This window comes from Saccoglossus kowalevskii, chromosome 11 (assembly GCF_978046115.1).
Source record: "Saccoglossus kowalevskii chromosome 11, keSacKowa6.1, whole genome shotgun sequence".
Classification (NCBI taxonomy): domain Eukaryota; kingdom Metazoa; phylum Hemichordata; class Enteropneusta; family Harrimaniidae; genus Saccoglossus; species Saccoglossus kowalevskii.
The window spans coordinates 11,121,057-11,143,995 of NC_140651.1; the positions used below are offsets into that span (position 1 = coordinate 11,121,057).

At 37.2% G+C, this 22,939-nt stretch overlaps 1 protein-coding gene across 5 annotated transcripts in view; it reads left to right on the top strand.

Moving 5' to 3' along the window:
- The window catches only part of LOC100369598 (androglobin-like), a 115,662-nt gene that overhangs the window by 31,840 nt on the left and 60,883 nt on the right, over positions 1 to 22,939 (top strand). Inside the window, exon 1 of one of the 5 annotated variants that reach the window (XM_085505756.1) lies at positions 1,054 to 1,294. The exons of the other annotated variants lie outside the window; for them this stretch is intronic. Coding sequence (XP_085361882.1) covers positions 1,191 to 1,294 — 104 coding nt within the window. The 5' untranslated portion in view covers positions 1,054 to 1,190. Of the gene's footprint in view, positions 1 to 1,053; positions 1,295 to 22,939 lie in introns of those variants that run through there. 5 annotated transcript variants of the gene reach the window in all.

A 22,939-nucleotide genomic window follows, 5' to 3' on the forward strand; every position in this document is an offset into this window, starting at 1 on the left:
AATTATAGTTAATTTGTTCCAACTTGATAAACACTAACATTTTTTTCTGGTCGTCATGGTGAGTGCTATGGAGCTTGGACTCTCACTGGTGCCACGCTACAATCAGAACTAATATCCGTATGCGTTGCTAATTTTATTATCAAACCAACATTTTGCAAAGGGTGTATTTTAAACACTTACACTCAATATGATACCATAATAATCAAGCATTTTTAAAATGGCACATTAGTGAACAATAATTTCTTCTTTTTTGAATTGTGCTGAACATGTACCCATCTGCAGGTGCGGATTTAGAGGGGGCCGAGGGGAGCGCCCCCGTATTTTTAACCCCCGCAAGGGCTTCGCGCCATCGGCGCTCGCGAACTAGGCCTACGGCAGATCCGCCCTTGATTTGAGAATCTGTTTCTTAGTTGTCCATGTGGCTCAGTCACGGTTTATTTTCAGAATATTCAAATAAAATAACTCACTCTTGTTATTTTCTAATTGCTATTTTTGTATTACGTATTTTTTTCGTGTTTTGTCCATAGGCCCATGCCGTAAATGTGCAATACATATGTACAATGTAAATAATTACATGTTACAATAATGGAAATAAACAAGTTACATTAAGGCTGCTCTTACTTTTAATATAATATCTGAATAAAGCAGATGCTTTAATTTCTATAAGATTGGATGAAGACATATTGTGAATAGAATCCTCCTGTGTAATTCCTGTAAGGTCGTGTTAATATTATGAAAGAGGTGTTATAGACGTTGGTTGTGAAACTTACTAATACTACAAACACATGATACTCGACTTTGACGATCACTGGTCGTATCCTAGGCATGCGCACGTGCTTTAATTTAATCTTCAACTTCATAATAGTTTCTCGTGACATCACGCCGTTTTGTAAAGTGGCCAATCAAGTGATTATTTACACGTTAGTATTCTCCCGATATTCTTTTTGGCGTGGGGAGGTCTCGCATTTCAAGCTATCGATGTCTGTTAAACAATGGTCACGGAAACTGATAGGAAAGGATCTTATTCCCTCTTAAAATATCGCTATAGCAACCATGGCCAACCCCCCATAACTAAGTAGGCGCAAAGGGCACCTGTAAATCGTTGGTTCACAAAACTTTGCAGTACTTGTCATTAGTGCCACACAAAATAACCGACAACTTGAAATTCTTCGACTTGGTGGGGACGTTGCATGGAGCCTCCGCCCAGCCCCACTGCACCACGGAGTGCTTCTAAACCTGGAGACAAGGGGAAAGGCGATAAAGCTGAAAGTAGCGCACTGAATGCCTCGAAAAGGTAAACATCTAACTCTTTTCTTCTTTTTGGTGCAGTTTATACTTAAATTGTAATCTTTGAATTACGGGCATTGTAGATTTTTTCTCGTGAATTCAAGTTATGTCTCGCTGAGAATAACGTTATAACGAATTACTTTGAAAAAAGATCCTTATCTATAATGGCGGCCAACCCTTGAAAGGACTTGACCATAGCATTAGTTAAAATGTGATAATTCTCTCTTAAACCCATGTTCCGTGGCAAAATCTTCTGCGTGTTGTACATGTACACATTTTAACATAACTGTAGCAAAAACTCAAACAGACTACCGTTACTAGGGATGAACAGAGTTTGTATTTGGTTCCTATAGTAAAAGTTTCTTTTCGTAAACGTTTAGTTTAATCTGTTCATTTTTATACTCGGTGAAAATAGTATCTTCGTCACACACACACACACAAAAACACTCTCTCCCATTTGAAAGTAATAAATATACTCAGCGTTCGCGTGACAAACCAGCATCAACTGTCATCAAGAGTTTTTGTCAGTATGTAAATCTGTCATCACCCAGTAGAACACCTCTCCATTCATATAACGTACATGTATACGACTTGGTCGACACCCACCATGGGTGGGACATTCTGTTGCACTAAATGCGTGTTGTGTTAATATCGACTGTGTTGTCAACCTTTGCTCTCTCCGGGCGGTATATTTGGGCAACCACCTGTTGTTTGTATATATGTTTCTCCGATATGCGCGTGATACAAGTCGGTCGCGGTTCGCTTCACTCGTGAATGCCCGTCTGTCATATATCGATTTAAGCAACGACTAATACTAGATACATGTATATAGGTTGTCATGACAACGATCGTATGAATTACTCTTTCTGTGACAGAGTAGGGTTGTCAGTTTTCTCGGTTACTGTTATGAGTCAGATCATTATTTGTAACCGTCAGATCATTATTTGTAACCGTCAGATCATTATTTGTAGCCATCAGATCATTATTTGTAACTTGATAAAGCTCATCTGTTTTGGTTTAAATCAATCAATCGATTCGTTTATCACATTTTAAAATAAATTAATCATAATTTTTAAAACAGTATTGCAGTGGATCGACGTGTTTATCCTATTTCAAAAGATATTAGTACCGTTTACTGAGGTATTTATCACATTTTAAAAGACATTACCACCGTATACCGAATTATTCACGCGATAATATTTGAACGCAAAATTACGTTTCTGTCATGAATTGCAGCCAGATTTATTTAAAATATTTTTCAGTAATTCGAAAGTACATGTATGATTGGTTAAGTTGATAAGTGTTGGTGTTGAGTAGCCAACCAGAGAGAATGTTTAAAAATCTAACTAAATGTGCTTGTCCTTTCGTAAATTTACCGTAGGTTCGATATATTAAATACAGTAAATTAATTGAAATTATAAAATCGAATACAATTTTTAATTATAACAATATATTCTATACTCAGATATCGATATATGTATCTGTATACTGCTAGTTTAGTGAGGCAGGTGCTGTCCGGTTTTATTATAAATTCAGGAAACGGAACTTTTTTCAACCATTCCAACTTCGTGAATATTTAATGCGCCGCAGTCTTGTTGAGTTGTCAGCGCCGGTATGCGTTACGTGCACCTGGTATTATTTTTCACTGTGTGGACAAGATGGCAGATAAGGGTATTATTCCAGGTGAGAGTGCTAGCAAGCCCTCGCAGCAGAACAAGATAATGTCTCTGAAACCCATCGGGGAAACGGGACGGGGCGTCAGTAGAATGTCGAACTTGAGCGACAAGAGGCGGCTTCTGAAAGAACGTGACAGATCAGCGGGAAGCGATCGGAGTAAGATATCGTTGTCAGAATCGTAAGTGGGCCTAATTTCACCAATATTATTTGCAGTTATGGTATTCTCAGATGGCTCTCGTTTTCAGCCGACTCTCATGACCACCTCACAGAACAACGAAACTAAACTTTCAATGAAGAATTTGTTTTGATTCAACGCAAATTTCCACGGATTACATGGAATATTTGATTCATACATATGCTTTCATTTCGTATAGTACGCAGCTGTAAATAATGGAAGTGTAATTAGTCTTTGTAATTCAATACCAAGAATGTCAGCATCAATCGCACTCTGCTTTGAACTTGAATGACAAATTATTGAACACCCACATCACGATTTTTGGTTTGTTGTTTGTTGTTGTTCATCTTTGTCATTCTAGATATAGTGTTTTGTAAATATGTAAACACGCATTGTTGCTGCGTTTGCGATATCTTTGTAAATTTCTTATCAGTTTTCATTAATATATACTAGTATGAAAAGCTGCCGGGGAATTTTCTGCTTTGAACACAGCGTCCTCAGCGGCGACTTTAGAACCAGAATAGCTACAATAACGTTGTTACCGCCATTGCATTGCCGGGGTTGGATTACGGGTAGATTTGTTTGAGTAAAGACGGCTGGAGGGAAAAGGTGAGCCCGTCTAAATCTCAGCGTTTCTGGTACATTTGAAATTTTTACCATGCATTATAAAGCTAGAGACAAAAAATACTGCAAGAATGCAACTTGATCAGATAATATGCCCGAGACTATAATTACGGACGTAATAACATGCCCTTATCCAATATTTATATTCTAAATCTATTATCCACAAATAGAAAAAAAACCTCACTAATGTCTGTTACGAAATCAATATGCACGCGACTGAACCCTGTATTCCTGAAATGTACAATACTTAATTGGTTTAGACGTTTGTTGATTGTTTTACATGTGTTACGTATTCGTCTTAACATCATTACCATCACAACGTATCTACTTGGCATATCTCGTTACCTAGTAGTATGTCATCATAGTCATATTGGGATTTCTAACGGGTTATTCTAGGGTTAAGCGTCGCCATAGAGACAGGCTCCCCAGGGAACCACGTGAAACGTGCATTATTTGAACACCGATAATGACCTGAAATACCATTCCGTCACCAACGCATTTCCCCCGCCAACAACTACAATGAGAGTTTCTTTGATGACTTACTGTCTCCTATCTTCTGTTGATTTTCCAAACAAAATGAAATATATATTAGTTTTTTAAGAGAGAATATCTGCCACCCCGGGAATACAGATTAATTAAGAATAAGACAATGTATAACGTAATACGTCATACGATGAGTCATCGGCTATTATTACTTCATAATTGTCTCATATGCACCACGCCTAGATGATTTTTAATATTGAAGTGTATTTGGATCCGGTGGTGGGCTGTAAATCGGGCACAAGTATGTTGTATACTCGTACTAAATACACAAGAATATATCACAACATTGCTCAACGGGGAGCGCCGTCTGCGCAACCGTACTACCCCCTTTGCAGACATAGTTCGAATCCCTTAATGGCACTATCCGCTAATATCATGATAAAAAAACATGTACACCGATTACTTGACTTTGAATGAACGATTATAATTCACTACACGTTTTACGTGCATTACAGCCTAAGTACGTTGTTCTATACTACGTTCGATACTAACTGTTATTATCTAAATACATGAACTGAAGGACAATTGTTATTACTGCGCCTTTAAATATTTAGTGTCTAATAATGTAATCATTACGAGTGATCGCAGCTCATAAATTCAAATTGTATTACCGAATATCTAATACTCGCAAGTTATTTATATTTTTTTTATTAAACTAAATGATTTTTGCCACATTTTTTTTCAATAATTTTGATAAAGACCTATATGATTTTTTTTATTTGACCCCCCCTCATGGGCAAAATATTGCATCATAATTTTGGCTGGAAAAATGATACAGTGACATCACGTAACTTTGGCATGTATACACCGTGACTTCACGGCAATGTTGAAATTTGGGTCACTGACATTTAATTTAAGTTACAAATTCATAAACGTAATTTAATTTCTTAAATACAACATTTTCGAGCGTTATCACTATGGAGACAATAAAAATGCTCGGTTCTTGTTTTACTTATTTACATACTTGACACGATGTATAAGGAACACAATTATTAATTATTACCATTTTTAATTCTCGCACGATTCTTTTAAATTTGTTTCTAGATAACTCTTCTGAACTCTGGATACCAACCGCCCCAGTTCAATGACATCCATACAATATTTGTAAAACAATCTATTTCCGAGTAATTACGAAGTGAAGCTATCGAAGTAATCCGACGGCGTTGATTGATACATTTCAGTCGCGTCGCATTAGTAGAAATACTATCACAAGGCCGATAACACGAAGCTATCAAATTAGATATCATCTTTTAGGATTTACATCACTGGCCAAACAATATAGACTTAGCCCTCCCTCTGGTATCAGATTACGTGTGACGCACAAGTATACGTCGCATAACGAACGATCGTCTAAAACATCAGATTCACAAGAGAGCTATTATTAAAAGAGTTGCTATGGCTACGAAAATTCAACGAATCTTGGGAATATTGACATTTTAACGAATCTTGTGATTTTTAAAGATGATTTCGCTACCAGATACGCTTTCAAACAATAGCATAGTTTTCGATGGTTCCGTTACCATGGCGACATCATCACTAGTATAGAAAATTATGTTTGGCGGCAAATACTGCTCAAGCAAACGATATTAGCGACGTGTGTCTTCGAGTGAACACACGTTAAAATTAGCTTGATTTCAGTATTAATCCGGATTTAAACTCCGCGATTTCCGATCCATTTGTTTTTTACTGGCCCGTAAATAACGAAGACGACTAACCTGTTTTGCGCATGCTCTATGTACGGTATCTATGCACTGGTTTTATATACCGCTTTTCATTCATTTTTGTTGAAACCTTTTTTTTTGAAACAAATTCATCACTGACAGTTTTAAAAACAGATGAATTCGAATTAATCTTTTTAGTAACACTAAAAGAATGTAATACAGATTACAATAATTAGTATCCGAGTTTGACATCTAACAACATTATTACATGCAAAAAAAATACAAACTCATCCGGCTAATATGACATATAATGTACGTCACATCTATGGACACACGGACGTCTTTATCCGACTTTCATTGGCAATCGCACCAGTGTCACGTGATCATATATTGAATCTACAAGTACCTTTACAAATACATTTGTAACACCAGATTTATGGTATAATTAGAGGCGCCTTATGATTTTTCTTATTAATAAATGATTTGTAGTTTTGAGTTTCACCATAGCGTTCCACAAAATTATGGGGTCTATTAAAGTGTGGGTCGAGCCTGGTTTAAGGGAGGACGAAGGTGACGAGATAGAAGCAGAATGCCAAAGGATAGAGCAGTGCTACATTGAAGCAGCTAAAAAGGGAAAAAGAGGAGGAAGAAAAAGACATGGATTTCTGAGCAGTCATGGACACTAATTGAACAGAGAAGCAACTTGCGTGAGAGGATCATTGGGACAAGATTTGAAAGATTAAAGAAGATTGAATGATGAATACAAAGATTTAAACAGGGAGGTAAAAATACAAATTAGAACTGACCAAAGGAACTGGGGCTGACAATAAAGCATCAGAAGCAGAAACAGAAGCAGCAGCTAATAGTCACCAAATGAAAACACTTCACAGGTTTACAAGAGTAACAAACTACCAAAACAGAGTGTAGCAGCGGAGGACCAGAATGGAAACTAGATAAGTGAAAAAGAAGAAACGCTAAAACGAATGACCACTTCAGGGAAAAAATCCCGACCAATCTATCAATGATGATGATGCAAAGTATGAGCATATAAAAATTGAAGAAATTGATATCTGAGAACCAAGCAGAGTTGAAATAACGAATGCAATTAAACAGTTAAATGTTGGGAAGGCACCTGGAGTTGAATCAATTACAGCAGAACTCCTTAAAACAGATATTGATTTTGCAATAGACAAAGTTCAACAGCTAATTGAAAAGACATGGAAACAAAAGAGAAATGGAAACATGGTTTGATAATAAAACTATCCAAGAAAGGAAACCTAAAGCTCCAAAGAAGTGTAAGTGTAAGAATTGGAGAGGAATAACACTACTACCAATGGGCGAAGTCATGATGTACGGAATAAAGAACGGAGTTTATAAAAGTCTCAGAAAGGAACAGGCTGGATTTCAGAAAGGAAGAAGCACAACAGAACAAATACTCATTTTACGTAATATTATTGACGGAACAAGTAAACGAATGGCAAGCAACAATATACGTTGTTTTCACTTACTTCAAAAACGCATTCGATACTGTGCACAGACTCAGCTCTTGGAGAATAATGATCATGTACAATGGTATACCAGAAAAAATAACACGTTTTGTGAAAGTTTTTTTTTATGATGACTTCATTGTTCAAATGTGCAGTGATACACCAAAGGGAAACTTCGGAATGCAGCATGTCAGTTTCTCATAGTGGTCGATTGAATAATGAGAAAGACTGTACAAAATGGCGGAATAGGAATTAGATGGAAGTTTACATCAAAGTTGAATGATTTAGCAGATGATTTGGCTCTGATAGCACCCAAAAAACAACATATCCATAAAAATGACAAGTTATTTACAGAAGCTAAACGAGTTGGCCTAAAAGTGAATTCACAGAAGACAAAAATAATGAAAGATAATAATTAATAATGCAAGAAATGTTGAAAGAATTTCCATCGATGGTGAAGTTGTTGAGGATCTCAACAAATTCGTATACCTTGGTGCAACCTTAACAACACCAGGAGAAGGAATGGGAGACATGGAGAACAGGATTTCAAAGGGAAGTGATGCATTCATGCAGCTCAATAAAATATGGTACAGTAACAAAATCAAGAGAGCAACTAAACTCATATTGTACAAATCATTTATGTTGTCAGTTCTGTTATATGGGTCTGAAACTTAGAAGATGGCAAATGATGACGAAAGTAAATTCAATACTTTGCAAACAAAGTGTTTAAGAAAGACATTGAAGGTATACTGGCAAGACCATGTTAGGAATGAAGAACTACCAATTCAACCAGGATTAGTATGGAGCAACTGAGCGCTATAGTAATGAAGAGGAGGTGGAAATTTATTGGGCACACCTTAAGAGAGGACTCTACAATTCTATGTAACACAGTATTGACATGGGGCCCCAGAAAGGAAAATGCAACGGGTAAACCCAAAACGACTTGGCGACGCATTGTTGAGAAGGAAAGAAACAAGACTGGATGGAAGTCATCGGCTGAAGCGATGATTGCAGCAGAGGATAGGGCCTCCACTAAACGTCTCTATTCTGTCCTATGTGCCACTAGGCATCTTGGGGATAGATAGATAGAAACTCCTGGAAGTGAGCAGTCTCTTTGTGCAAATTTGGATGAAAATGAGCCGTTGATTGTGGGCGTCGTGCACGAACTTCGAACGAATCTGCAGCGTTACTGGTGTACTCAAAGATTATTACACGCATTTTAAACGTGCAAATCTTCAATTAAGATTGGGATTGTCTTGTTCACTTTTCCGGAAACATCGGGGGCCACGAATGATCCGAAAAATTGGCTCTATACGGTGGATGGTAATTAGCATAATTTGAGAGTAATTCACTTTCAATCTCAGATCACCATAGAAACAGTGATTGCAATTTGATCCCCGACTTTGAAAAATGCCATCGCGCGTTTCGTTTATCCATTTAGTCGGATTTATTGCCATGGTAACGCTGAGTTTGCCCTTTTTAGTGCACAAGGGGGATACGCGTATAGATTGAAACGACAACAGTGACACTGGACAGATTTTTTACCCACAATCCAGAGTGTCGCGTGACAGAATAGTCAAGTCACGCGGCAATTGTTTGCCCATGAAAAACCATGACTAAAAAATATAAATAAATTCCGATTTCCCCTGAAACGAAATCTCACAAACATACATAGTTATAACCCACAATGCATTGGTGCAAACATAGTGATTGACAATTTCCAATTTTCAAAGCACGACGAGTAATGGTAATACATTTAACTAATATACGCATTCCCGCTGTAATAGGAAAAGCGACAAAGGCGAAGTGGCGTTATAAAAAAGACGCGTACTTGTTCCAATCTTTTGAGCACGTGGCTCACTAATGTCTGACATACATAGAAAATAGACACCTTTAAGAGTACAGATTTACATTTGATAAATGTTATAAAATGATTTGGGTCAATGGATGACCCATTGTTTAATTTGATTTTGCGACACATATGTGGCTTTTAAGTCAAGTCAATAGATTGTTGGTTTACTGTGTATACTAGGAATACTGTCTGTGAATTCAGCCTCGTTCTGAAATGGCAGTTCGTGTTCCATTAAGCACGTATATGTGAGACCTTACAAACCCAAATATACACGCGATGGGAGTACAGTTTCACAATTTGCGAATAACTTCAAATGTATTTTATCTCCGAATAATCTGTTTGGTAGTATTTTGTAGTTGCCAGACATCGCCTCTGATCTTTCAAAACATAGATTATAGATTAACGACGCGCACAAGAATAATTATGATTTAATTTTAATAATTGTTTGACTATATGATGACATCACATAAATGCAATTACAGTACACAGATGCGCGTCGAGTGATTCATAGGGATATTCTAAAACTCTCAGAGCAGTCAGGGGTTGTCTCCGAGCCACTTCATTGCAGACTACTGCTCTATTTGCAGAGGTTGGATGGACTGCAATTCATTTGAATTATCGTGCATGCGTCTAGACGTATTGCTTCTTACGTCAATACATGACCACTCTCAGAGCGCTGGCGGCAGAGTCGAAAAGAAAATGGTCACGGGTTTCAGTACATCGATATTTTCTTTGAACCGCTTATATAGGAAAATGGCTGAAAATATGTTAACATACTAATAATGTTAGATTACTAAAAATACGTTTAGGGTAATTACTGGTAATTTGAAATTTTCAATGCAGTTTTTTGAGTACAAAATTTAAGTGGTACTAATATATGCAGTCATACTGTGCATTTAGCATCCCTAAATCTCCACTATACAACGATTTTTTTTATTCCCAAGTAATTGATACTGATACACGGAATTCAAAGCGCAATTCTAATTTTGAGAAAACGAATACGTCGCATGGGTTCCATATCGAACAGGACGCGATGCGACGAATATGGCGCTTTCACCAATGGTAAGATTATATCCAGCATGATCCAGTTTGGCATTGGTGCCAGGGACGCTAGATTGTTAGGCACTGGTGAAATTAGAGCCAGTACACTCTAGATTGTTATGCCCCAGTCTGAACAGTTTTAAATAGAACAAATATCATAAACATCCAACCGGGAATAAGCAAAACTTAATTTGATTAGTTTCATACATGAAATGACGTCATGATTGATAGTAAGTTTGCTGAATATGCGAAAACATGCAAGATAAGCAACACCGCTGGATACATGTTAAGCTCGATGACACGGATCAATCGTACTGAAATCGTAATCTACTCAATTGAATTGCTGAATCTTAACACATTTCTCATCTGTGAATACTATACTATTTGAATGGATTTTCAAAATTTAAAAGAAAGGTGGTGTGCATGTTTCGACTTGCTACTCAAGTGTACTGCAAACTGTACACAGAACATTGCAAAACGCGATTTTTCTTTATTTCACTTTCTATGCGACGGGCGAACAGTCGAAGCCAACTTGATCACACCTTTCACCGTGCGCTGCGGTCTATACACGGTGTAGTGAATTAGAAGTAACGTTCTGTGGCGTCTCCGAGACAGCCAACGGCAGTCTGACTGTGATCGTTATTATTTCTTCAAAATGTCAGCGATTCATGTACCCGTCGATAAATTAAATTTAAAAATGTGATCGAAAGAAGAACATTAAAATTAATATAAAATAGTGCGTACATGAATCTTTAATGATTAATAATTATAATTAATTCATAAGTGACATTTGATAAAGATATATGAAAAACGGTTGGCAACAAAACAAAGTTCAATGAAGAATGATGAAAAAGGAAAAATTTTAGTTTTTCCGACATGGTACTCCCCATGGACTATAATTTACGAGATCCAGTAAGTTAAATTAGAGAATGATCGTTGTTCCGCGAGGAAATTGTAATTGAAGGGGTGGTACGCTCAAGCCCCATGACCGTGATTTTCTCTGAGAACACATGATTACCTTGCCTCGTCTCGTTTTGTTTTCCTGAGGTTATTCTCGACGTCGGTTGTTTGGAAATTCATTTGACCCCATCAATCATAGACTATGCCCTCTTGTGACAGTGTAGTGGCATGTTATCGACACTACACGCGGTAAGTATTCGGTAAAACATGTTTAAGGGTTTTCTTTAACCACTCAGTGTTTTCTGCAATCTACTGATGAACGAAGGCCAGGATAATTACGCGAGGGGGTGGGGCGTTCTCCGTTGTTTTCTTTTTCGCGAAAAGTGTGGAATTAAACAAGTTCTAGAAATATCCCACGTATCTCTAAATACCGAGACATTCATAATGAATGACGATCGATCAATCGGGAATAAGAAAGGAGTGAGAGAGAAAAACGCATTGAAAAATTCGATAAATAAGTGGTTGGTTATCATAAACTCGGAATAGTAAACACCTGCACAGACTGGAGGAACATTCGTATAAAGAAAACCTATATAAAAAATTACTGAAAAAAATAATATTCATAAAAAAATACATATTTGATAGATGGAAAAAACAGCAACATCATATTGAAAACAAAAACCTTTCTCAAAGCTAAATCTTCCCCATCCTGAGGTTCTTTAAGAATTCGCAGTACTATATTTTATGCCATTTAAAGTGAAAATAATCAGCAAACGTGGAAACGTGGAATGAAACGTGACAGGGAACTGGGAAATACTTCGCCCTAGGGATGTCTACTCATGCCAGAAAGAAGAAAAGTGCATCACTCCTGACGTCACCCGTGTGTCGTCGACCTACAAGATTGTTATATCGTTTTACTTCGGATACTCGGCGAGTAGCAGTAATTACCGTATATGCACGGATCACTTAGTGACTTTGATTGTGAGTGCCAAAGCATCGGTTCCATCCGTCGCTCTCTAGATATGTATCTATTTGAACAGGAGACTCGTTTTGATAATGAAGCTATACTCCTGTCTGAAAACACATCCTGACTTCACCGAGAAATGAAATGTGATGATGACATAATCACGTGACCTAATCGCATAATAGTCACTCACATTGTTACACGATTTCAGTATCTAATCCTGTCTGTAACGTGACAGCCACCGCTGCTCTGTACCTATCTGCAATTATTATCTATCTATATAGACACCGTACGAAGCGGTCGTTGATCACGATCACCTGGAATTCATGACAATAACAAGCATCAATCACCTGCTGAGTATTTCAGGTCATCTGCTCTATCGATTACCGGTTTTTACCACCGTCTATGGTTTCAACTCTTATTTTGAAGGCTGCGTTTCGTATATTTGAAGACAGGATTCTCCGCTGAAGTCGTACGAACAAGCTACGCATATTGCGCCACACGATCGGCGCAAACTACTCGATGAGATACCCAACCAAGTTATATACAGCCACGGTGACTCCACGGCGCTATTCCTTACACGGAGACTGGAACTCGTGTATATTTCACTAAACAAGTATATAATCCACATTTAAATCAACCGTGTTTATTACTTTTTTCTCATCTTGGCAACAATATTGGTGTGCTTGAACGCACTGGTGTCCAATTCACCGAGCATTGGTAGAACAGGTCATTGCAGGTTTCTACCGTCTTGACGCGGGTGACATTGTAGTATTGGACAGTCATCTTGATTTTTTTTACCATTGGATGAATGAAGGTTTATTGATAGATGGACAATATATGTTGTAATTGAAGGCTGCAATCAAGTCTCCGCGTCGTTCTCGAACGTGATCAAGTCAACTCGGGTAATTAGAGCGAACCGGAACGAAATCAGTTGTCGGATTGAGCCGAAAATCGCCATTTTACACAAATCGGATATGTAGTAGTGAAACTGGTGGGTGACCATCGACTGTATCGTGTATGTATTACGGAACGGGAAATTACAACTCATCGTTGAGACTTGCAGTTTAAACCGTGGTACGGTGTCCGAAACGTCGCCGACCCCAACTGCGATTTTCACCTACGAATAACAATAGATAGTACTGGAAGTGATCACACCACGTTAAAACAACTCGGGATCCAATTATAATTCAAGGACGTGCAGACCAGGTATAAAGTAGTCACATGATATGAATATTGAGCCCAATTACTCGTAAATGGTAATTTAATAGTTAGATTTTTGTTTGCTGCATTGCTTTATAATATATGTATTTCTTAAAGCATATTTATATTGAAGGACGTATTGGCTGGTTGTGATGCTTGTGTCCTGTACGTAATTGATACAGCGGGGCAGTACGACGTTACGTCAATCCCATCGCACCCCTCGACTGAAACGCTGATCAGACGAGCCGTTGCCGTGAAAGTCGTCGGTAAACACGTTCTTCGTCAAATGGTCTATGTGCTATGTGTGGCCATAGTAGAGTATTGCTCGCTTCTAGAAATCAGACGACTATACGAAGGAGTCTCGTATGTGGAACCGAATCACGCGCCATCAAGCAATCTAATTACGTGTTCTGCCAACAATAATATACCTTTATACGAGTTCGTGTCCCAAGACGTTTTTTACCTTAAGCAATTCTTTGTTGTCATCTATTCTACGATTGAATATCATCATACCATAAGCATTTTCAGATTATCGTTTTTTAAATAAAATCCGCAGGGTAATTTGTAGCTTAATTGGCCATAGTTTAGCCTGAAAACCGAATAGAATAACAATCGTATTCGTTTAGAGAAAAAATCGCCTTAATTTAATACCGTTATTGTAGTCAAGCAATCGATAACGCTCATAGGAAATGGTGAATTGATTTCACCGCTTTGAAGCCAATATTTCGTTATTCCTGGTTATATTAGTTTATCGGCATTCAGTATGAATCGTATTCAAGTTTGCATCGATTCACCCTCGTCTCCCGAAAACAACAACAACTCGCCGTCACCGCCATCGCCGGTGGAGCAAGTGGCCGTAGCGAAAAACAGCGATAGACTAACGGTGAACTGGGCGCCAGTGAACTTACGCGCAAAAAGGCCACCACTCGCGCCGTTGAGGAGCCAGTCGTCGAGGACGAGACCATCCCATCCTGCGCCCACTGCTATTCAAGTACAATCATCGTTGATTCGAGATCCGTTGCTACCCATCAGAACAAGAGGGTGAGTAAAAACTTCTGAGTGCAATTTTCTTGTTCCCATTCCCCGACAACATACACTTCCTCGACACGACTCAAAAATTAAACATATTACGTAGAAGAAGAGGCGCTATCTGACCGGTTCTAATATAATAATATAATACTTAATAATATAATATAATAAAAAAATGTTAATGTTTTCCTGTGATTCCAACAAGTCAAGCGCCCTCATTCGACGCACGTGAAATATACGTAGCAGATGACATTCAACACGAAAACTAGCAACAGTCAATGAAGTGCTTATTTTTTCAATTTAAACATAACAGCACTCATTTATTACTATGTGATGTGCATGTTACCATAGTAGCGGGGCAATTAAAACGTGCTTATCGGTTTCCAAAGGAACGTTTTTGACCGGAAGTAAAATCCATTGACGAAAGAAAGGTAATTAAAGCGGGAAATCGAGTAACCGTATGAAATAAACATTTATTTACAAATCTGAAATGTATGTTATTATAGTCTATGCGCATCTTCGAATTGAAGCTCCACTGTTACGTCAAAATATGTAAATATTGTGTGCTAATTAACAATCCTTCTACGATAATGAAATGAAAAACTACCTGTACTTGGAATCGTGACAGTGGCGGACACATTCAAGTTGTTCGAACTGTACCTGTTCATATCACCAATTTCAGGAGATAAAAATGGCTGAACACTGATTGCAAGTTTAGAAACCACCTTCACATAACAAGGGATCATTGTCCGGGTATTACGTGGAAAGGTTATCTATTGCGCGGCCGATTGCTGTACATACCGCCCACGTGATTATTTGACGTATGAAATGCGCCGAAACGGGGGTCATTACCGGTTCGCGTAGCGGCGTCCATCCACCCGTGCACCTTCGAGCTTACTGCCTATGTAATTAACTCAATACACCTATATAATACGGCATTTTGAAACCTGCGGTACTGTGTATCCAACATACTAGTACATCTCCGAGTCAACAGAGATGACCAACGTGTGGTAACTCGTAAGTGTCAATGTAAGTCAGCTTTTCCATGACTCACAGTAAAACGCACGACTGTAAGTCAACTGTTTTGTCGTTCACAGTGGAACGCGCCAACGTGTCTGTCAGTAATTTTTTTCCGTCGTGCACAGTAAAACGAGCCACTGAAAAACAACTTTTTCTGTGACAGTAAAACGCGGCATTGTCAGTAAACCTTTCTACAGTTGAGAGCAAAATTTGTTCTTAGTTACTTATAACTTTTATTATTTCATGTAAAAGCTTAAGTTAAACACATATTTCTGAATTTATGATCATTCATCGGATTTCAACGTGACATCATTCATTGGAATTCATACTTTCAGTGGCAGGCAGTTGACAAAGTCACATGACCCTCATGATGATGATCATCTTCCGGTTTAGATAATCGACTTGTGATTTTTCGAATGTAAAATTTTGCACAGTTTATAGTATAACCTACGTTTTTTTTTCTCTCGTGTGACTATATTTCACGGAACGAGAACACTTGTATTGTTCAAAAGACATTGTCTGGTGACATTGTATTCTGCATTGCGTAATCATTTAACGAACGCTATTTATATAGTCGCGTAAAGAATGTGATTCTCACAAATCATATAATGATTTGAGATTTTCATAATCATGACACATAATTAATTATTAAATAACATAATCTGCATAACTAGTAATGAAGACGATTTGTATAACCATGTAATTGTTATCATAACGACATCAAGTAATAATCTTGTAACTAAGCGATTTATATAATCACGTGATGCACATGATTTGCATAATCATGCAATGCGACGATTTACATAATTATGTAATGGACATGAATGTTTTTGTAACACAGTTTAAAATTGGTGTAAATTTATCACAAGTAAAGTGTTAACAAACAACCTTGTAGAATGGACCAGTGCAGTGTTTCAATGGCACGTCATGTTTGGAGCTCCATCAGTCACTTTTTTTTTTTTCGTGACGATTTTTTGATTTAGATTCCCAGGTCTCCCTCAGGCTGAGTAGTGATTTCCCAACTACTGCCGTAGAGGGAGACATAATACATGATGGAGACAATATTTGTGGACACGTTTGATATTTGGGGAAAACAATTTTGAGTGAATGCTGAGGGCAGTTGTACTTTATACACTATACAGGAAACGCGTTCTTTTTTGCTTTTCTACAACCACTTTGTGTGGTTAGCTCGCGATCAACCAAACCCTCACTTTGTTCGCCAGTCCAATATAGCGCCATCTGTAGTTCAGAGGCATAAGTTGATTGTGAAATCGATATGTGGATAGCATACATTTACAGCTGGGTACGGGATTTGAGATTTCTTTTGTATGAACTGAACATCTTTGCACTCTTGATGAAACCATTAAGTAATTTTGCTGACATTTCCTAACAAATAAACTGACGTGAAACTAAAAGGAACTACTGTACTGTGACTAAAAGGATTTAGCTGTCCCCCGTTCATGGCGAGTTCAAATTGAATCTGCTTTCAGCAGGATTGAGGACAACAGTGGATATCCTAATTCAATGGGTGACAATGAATGCAGAGAAACACACTAATGCTGGTGGATAGACTCAATCCCAATTTGCACACAATGGATTCCATGCTGTATTTAGTGAGAGCCTCAATTTACTCTTTAGAACGTTAAAACGTTATAAAATGTCATCATATCACGTGATTCACGTGCTTAGTGATATTCTCGAGGGCATTGATGATAGTTCTGACTTGCCTTTATTGATCCACTCGTTACGTTCCATTGAGCGACAAATTAGCTTCAAATAAGATATAAATGGTTGCTAAGGACTCTCGCCGTTCATCGACATTTGCGACCGACTAGGCTCAACCTGTAAAGCGACTAGTATGAATCGGAGCGACGAGATGAGAGTGTCGGCGGTTCGAGCCACGCCGAGCGCGGAGCAGCAATGTAGCGATGTGACGTTGAAAGTACCATTCGGTTTGAATTTTTCGGTGCGACGACGGTCTACCACAACCACAGCGTCTGACATACTCGATAAACTGCGAATTTCGTCGGAAAGAAAACGTCGACCATCTATCGCAGCGTCTGAAATGTAGGTACTTTTTTACAGTGTTTACTAGTTCGTCGTGCCACAATATTCGTGTTTCACCGCCCATGTCGCGAAACTGAATATAAGGTATTTATATATGTTAAGGCGACATGGGAGAGTGAAAACCATAATCTATATTTAGTTAGGAATGCCTCGTAAATTCAGTACTGTAACAGCCCGATTACTTTGGTATTAATGTAATGGTAACTGTGGTATAAATAATAATGTTGTAAATCGAATGCAGTACATGTACTGGTACTACATATATGTTAACTATGGTATAAATAATAATGTTGTAAATCGAATGCAGTACATGTACTGGTACTACATCTATGTTGACTGTGGTATAAATAATAATGTTGTAAATCGAATGCAGTACATGTACTGGTACTACATCTATGTTGACTGTGGTATAAATAATAATGTTGTAAATAGAATGCAGTACATGTACTGGTACTACATCTATGTTGACTGTGGTGTAAATAATAATGTTGTAAATAGAATGCAGTACATGTACTGGTACTACATCTATGTTGACTGTGGTGTAAATAATAATGTTGTAAATAGAATGCAGTACATGAACTGGTACTACATCTATGTTGACTGTGGTGTAAATAATAATGTTGTAAATCGAATGCAGTACATGTACTGGTACTACATCTATGTTGACTGTGGTATAAATAATAATGTTGTAAATCAAATGTAGTACTAGTACTACATCTATGCTGACTGTGGTGTAAATGACAATTCTTGTCGGCCTAGTTGAATGTGGTATATATACAGTACATTCTCAGTTGGCTGTGGTATAAATGGCAATCCATGTCTACCTTTTTGGAACGTTGTACAACCGTAAATATAGCATTATGCCAATGCTTAATGTGGTATAAATACAATACATTCTCAGTTGGCTGTCACATTATTACGTTATACATGACAATACATCGATACCCATTGGTAGTTGAAAAGTGACCGATATGCAAGTCGTTACTGATTAGTCAGGTGACACTCGTCGAAACTGTTTTACGAAATTGTGGTCTTAAAAATAAATAAACGATATTTTCGGGCATTTTTGTGGGTGAAAATGTCCAAATATTTAAATCTGGCCCATATTCAGGGATTTTCTCCTGAAAACCTTGACTATATCTATGAAATTTTCAAGCAAAAGTAACCCATGGCATATTACGTACACCTTTACTATGTGAGTGCCCTATGTATACATGACAGTCTATGTCTTCATTAGTTGAACAGATCCAGAGTTAGCGGGACCAGCGCAATACAAATGTGACCTTGATAATAGGATTGTGTTCAAATAATAGAAGCTGACATTTTTGGACTAACATTATGTAATTGAAACACAAAATATAAGTATTAGAGGGATTACAAACGAGGCTATAGTTAATATGGGCGGATGATTTGCTGGAGCCGTTGGTAAATTTATGTAATTGATTTTTCTGTGACAATGTATACATGTATGAACAATTATGTGAATATGGTGTTGTGTGTTATAGGAAGTAGGTGATGTCTTAAGTCTTTTGGTTATGTCATGTGAATCAAGAGGGGGAGGTTAAAGTACTTGATCGTAAAGAATGATTATATTTGTTCTTTGGCAGTGAATGGCTTATTTGTACTTGACTGTGACCCACCCACCACTCGATTGTAATTAGACCAGCTGCTATTATACATCACTCAGCATGACTAGTTGGAAGACAATCATGTAAAAATAGTGTGAATAGAATAAACGTCTGTAATGAACAAGGAAAAAATAAAGTTTTTATTTTTTATCTTAACCATCAATATACAAAAAGTTTACCAAAAAATTCGAGTAAGAATAAAGTAAAAAGTTGAACCAATAGGAGATACAGGTGATGGTTGAATTATCTCGCCTGGAAGAAAATAAAAAAAAAAAGTGGTAAGGATTATATATTGTAATGAATGATTTGAGTAAGGTGTTGAGTAGAGGAATGTTCAATAGGAAGAACATTGTTGAAATGCTTTGGAAATGATTGGACTTTCCATAAATTAAATCGCATTGTAAATAACTAGTGAGAGGATGCTGAAAGCACTACCGTGCATTCAAGCATCCTCTCAATGAAAACACAGGTTATGCACATTTATATTATAATGAGGTAAATTAGTGTTGTAAACGGAGTGTCATGATTAAATCTGGTATGATGTGCATGGAACGACTCATGGTGCAAAAGCAGATAAGTGTTGACTGAAGACCCAAATGATAGGTATCACCACCCACCAATTTGGTAGTAGTCATATTGCCGAAAATACTATATCTTGTTGTTTTCAATAAGTATATGTGCAGCAACAATAAACTGTACAAAACCAGTAGTTAACTGTTTACAAGACCCATTATAGACCCATATCATGCAAAGTTACAGGGTGTTGTACAAATATACCCCCTTACTTTTAGGCTATTGTATGTTCATCCAACTGTCCATTCAGAATGAAATTGAAATAAAGTAGGTGAAAAGAGACTATATGGAATGTAATTGTACTTCATAGAGTTATCAATGATGATATCAATTCCATCAAACTGATAGAACTGATAGAACTGGTAAAAGTAATGAATTTATCGCATAGCAATGGTAATGTGTCATCTGACATATAACCGGAGTGAATTGACCATGTGCAAAAACAGCATTGTTGGTTTGCATAAGACAGCCTTGTATCACCAATGACAGGGCTGTAAATGAGTCAACATCAAACCAGAAACATAGAATGTAAATGCATGGACCTGTTTGTACAGAATCCCAGTTCATCCCTCATTATTTATGTGGACCATGTTAAAAAGATCTCAAACCATTATGAGGCCAATGAAAAACAAATTTGGTGTTTCTAGTATTAAAGTAAAAAATATTGGGTAGTTAGGCAGGGATTTTATTATTTTAGATTTATTTTTTCCCCAACATGTTCAGTCTATATCAAATACAATCATTTTAAACAATTTTTTTTTACATGATGATATTACTATCAAATTTTGTTTATTTTAGAAAAAGGTAACTCATTTCCATAAAAATGAAATGAATAACAAATAACAACACATGTCATTGTTTAAGGTTGAGGTGAGTGGCATGAACTGTTGATCGGTGGCACCATTTCAAAAATGGCAGCTGGCAACAGAAAAACCTTCACTGATGTACATGTGTATGTAGTGAGCACAAGGAATTAGCCCCTATCAGTTTCTGCCTAATAAATGAGAGTTATGTACATTCCTGCTGTGGCCATTTACCTACAATAGCAACATCACAAGCATGATAAAAGCCCCCTGATGTACACATTGCAGCTCTTGCTGTTACTTGCATGTGACAAAAATAAGCCTAAATCTTGTAGTGAGCCAAACATTAACAAAAAGTAAGAATGAATACAGCCAGCCATGCCAATGTGGTGAATCAAATGCAATTTCTTGCATGACTTTCTGCTCAATATTATACAGTGTGTGGTAGCCTATGCCGAATAATCAATGGTGTGGTCACAAATGATCATGAAGATTAATCATGGTCACATACTTCATATACACTATAACATTACATTAATGGGCAAAGACTATAAATCATATCCATGCCCCTAGACATGGCTATTTTATTGAGATGCATCGCGACAACTGTGGCCGTGAAGGACCGGTAGGTTAGGTAATTGTTACTAGTCGCACCGTGCACACACATCATATGAGTTCACAGGCCATAGGCCTAGTAAATCGCTGTCATCATTTATATACGATGCAATATTTATTTTTGGTCATTAGTTTCTCTGATTCATGACATCATGTGCCAATAAATCCTGAAAATTGGCTTTGCCAAGTGATGAGTCGTTTAGTTCAAAACACTGAATGATCATAGCATGGTGTGCAGAGTTTTAGAGGTAAAGCAATTGTTACGAATGTATTAAAATTTGTGGAAAAGGGCAACAGCTCTTACCTTTAATAGTACAATGTCTGTACGGCGTCCTGGGCTGGCTGGCAAAATAATCACGTCATCGAAAGATGCGTGCTGTAGACAATTTCCATGACGCTGCATTGCATGCGTAGAGTCAACGTCACGATTTCTGCGTATCAATTTTTCTCCGCTTTTTTCAACAAATAATTAACTTTTTTCTCATGGAAAAACGTCGTCAATCTTATTTTATTAGCCTGAACTTTGTCTTGACAGCGCAAATTATACCCAAATAAACGTCTTTGGATGATTTCTGGCACCCAAAATTGATTCTCGACTCAGTCCTAATTACGCGTTTAGGAATGACCTGGTGATCCAAAATTGACCTCGAATGAAAATACTGCCGCTATCGGCGGGTCCCGGGATCATTGCGTCTAGACAGGAAAAGCATCAGCGAGCACAATTTACAAAAGTTATAAGCTTGTTGCCATTGGTTACATTGATATTTATTTTCGTATTTTAATAATTATCAATTTGTGACACGCTTTTACAATAATAAATATCTTGCTCAATTAAGACGTATTCCTTCATTATATATGTGATTCTATTACGGGATCAAAATGACAGTCGGTACTTTTTCTGAAATAGTTTTTTTTTTACTTCACGCCGATATGGGTGATATTGCCATGAAAAAAACATAGACCCTGCCATTTTAAACTGTTTTGTACACAAAAAATATCAAAGTGTTGTATTTACAGTTGACGCACAGCTTGCTATTAAATATATTTTGAGCCTAATGATTAATTTGATATTCTTAAAATTTATCACATCTCTCATCATCCTGTGAATTATTATGAATGTCTTCATTTGCATATTTGTATACGCTTTACAAAATTAATAACCTACCCAAGCACGTGCAAAATATTATCTGTGTTTTAATCATGTCATTAAAGTCAATCAGTAGGTGGATAAAGTGGATTTTAGGGACTTTAATATTCAGCTGTTGATATGCAAATTACTCTACATCTCTTTTTTTTTTTTAGTTTTGATCCAAAATATTACCTTCAAATTAAATGTGAACTGACGTCTACCAGATTAGCTCCAAATTTGTAGCCAACGCTATATCGGTATTAACTGTAGTCTTAGGCTTGGGAGACAAAAAAAAACAACAGTAAAATTACACAAGGTTTTTGAAAATTCTCCTCCATCTTAGTTTTAAGGAATGAGACAGATACTGTCCTAGATTGGAGTACGTGACAGTCAGCTTCCATGGTCCTCATCAATTCCACAACTTTACGCAAAATAATATCTTTGATTTTTTTTCCTGAGGTCCTCGAAAAGAGAACAAATTAATAATAAATGATATTTTCCCCCGATTTTAAAATAGTTAAAAGACAGATTCGTTCAATTCTTACAATGTCAGTTTTCCTGTCAGTTTCTATCCCATGACAGCAACAAACGCGAAAACATATACCTGTGTGCGAGTGAGAACAGACACAGAAAATAAATGTCTTCGGATTAAGGACGGATT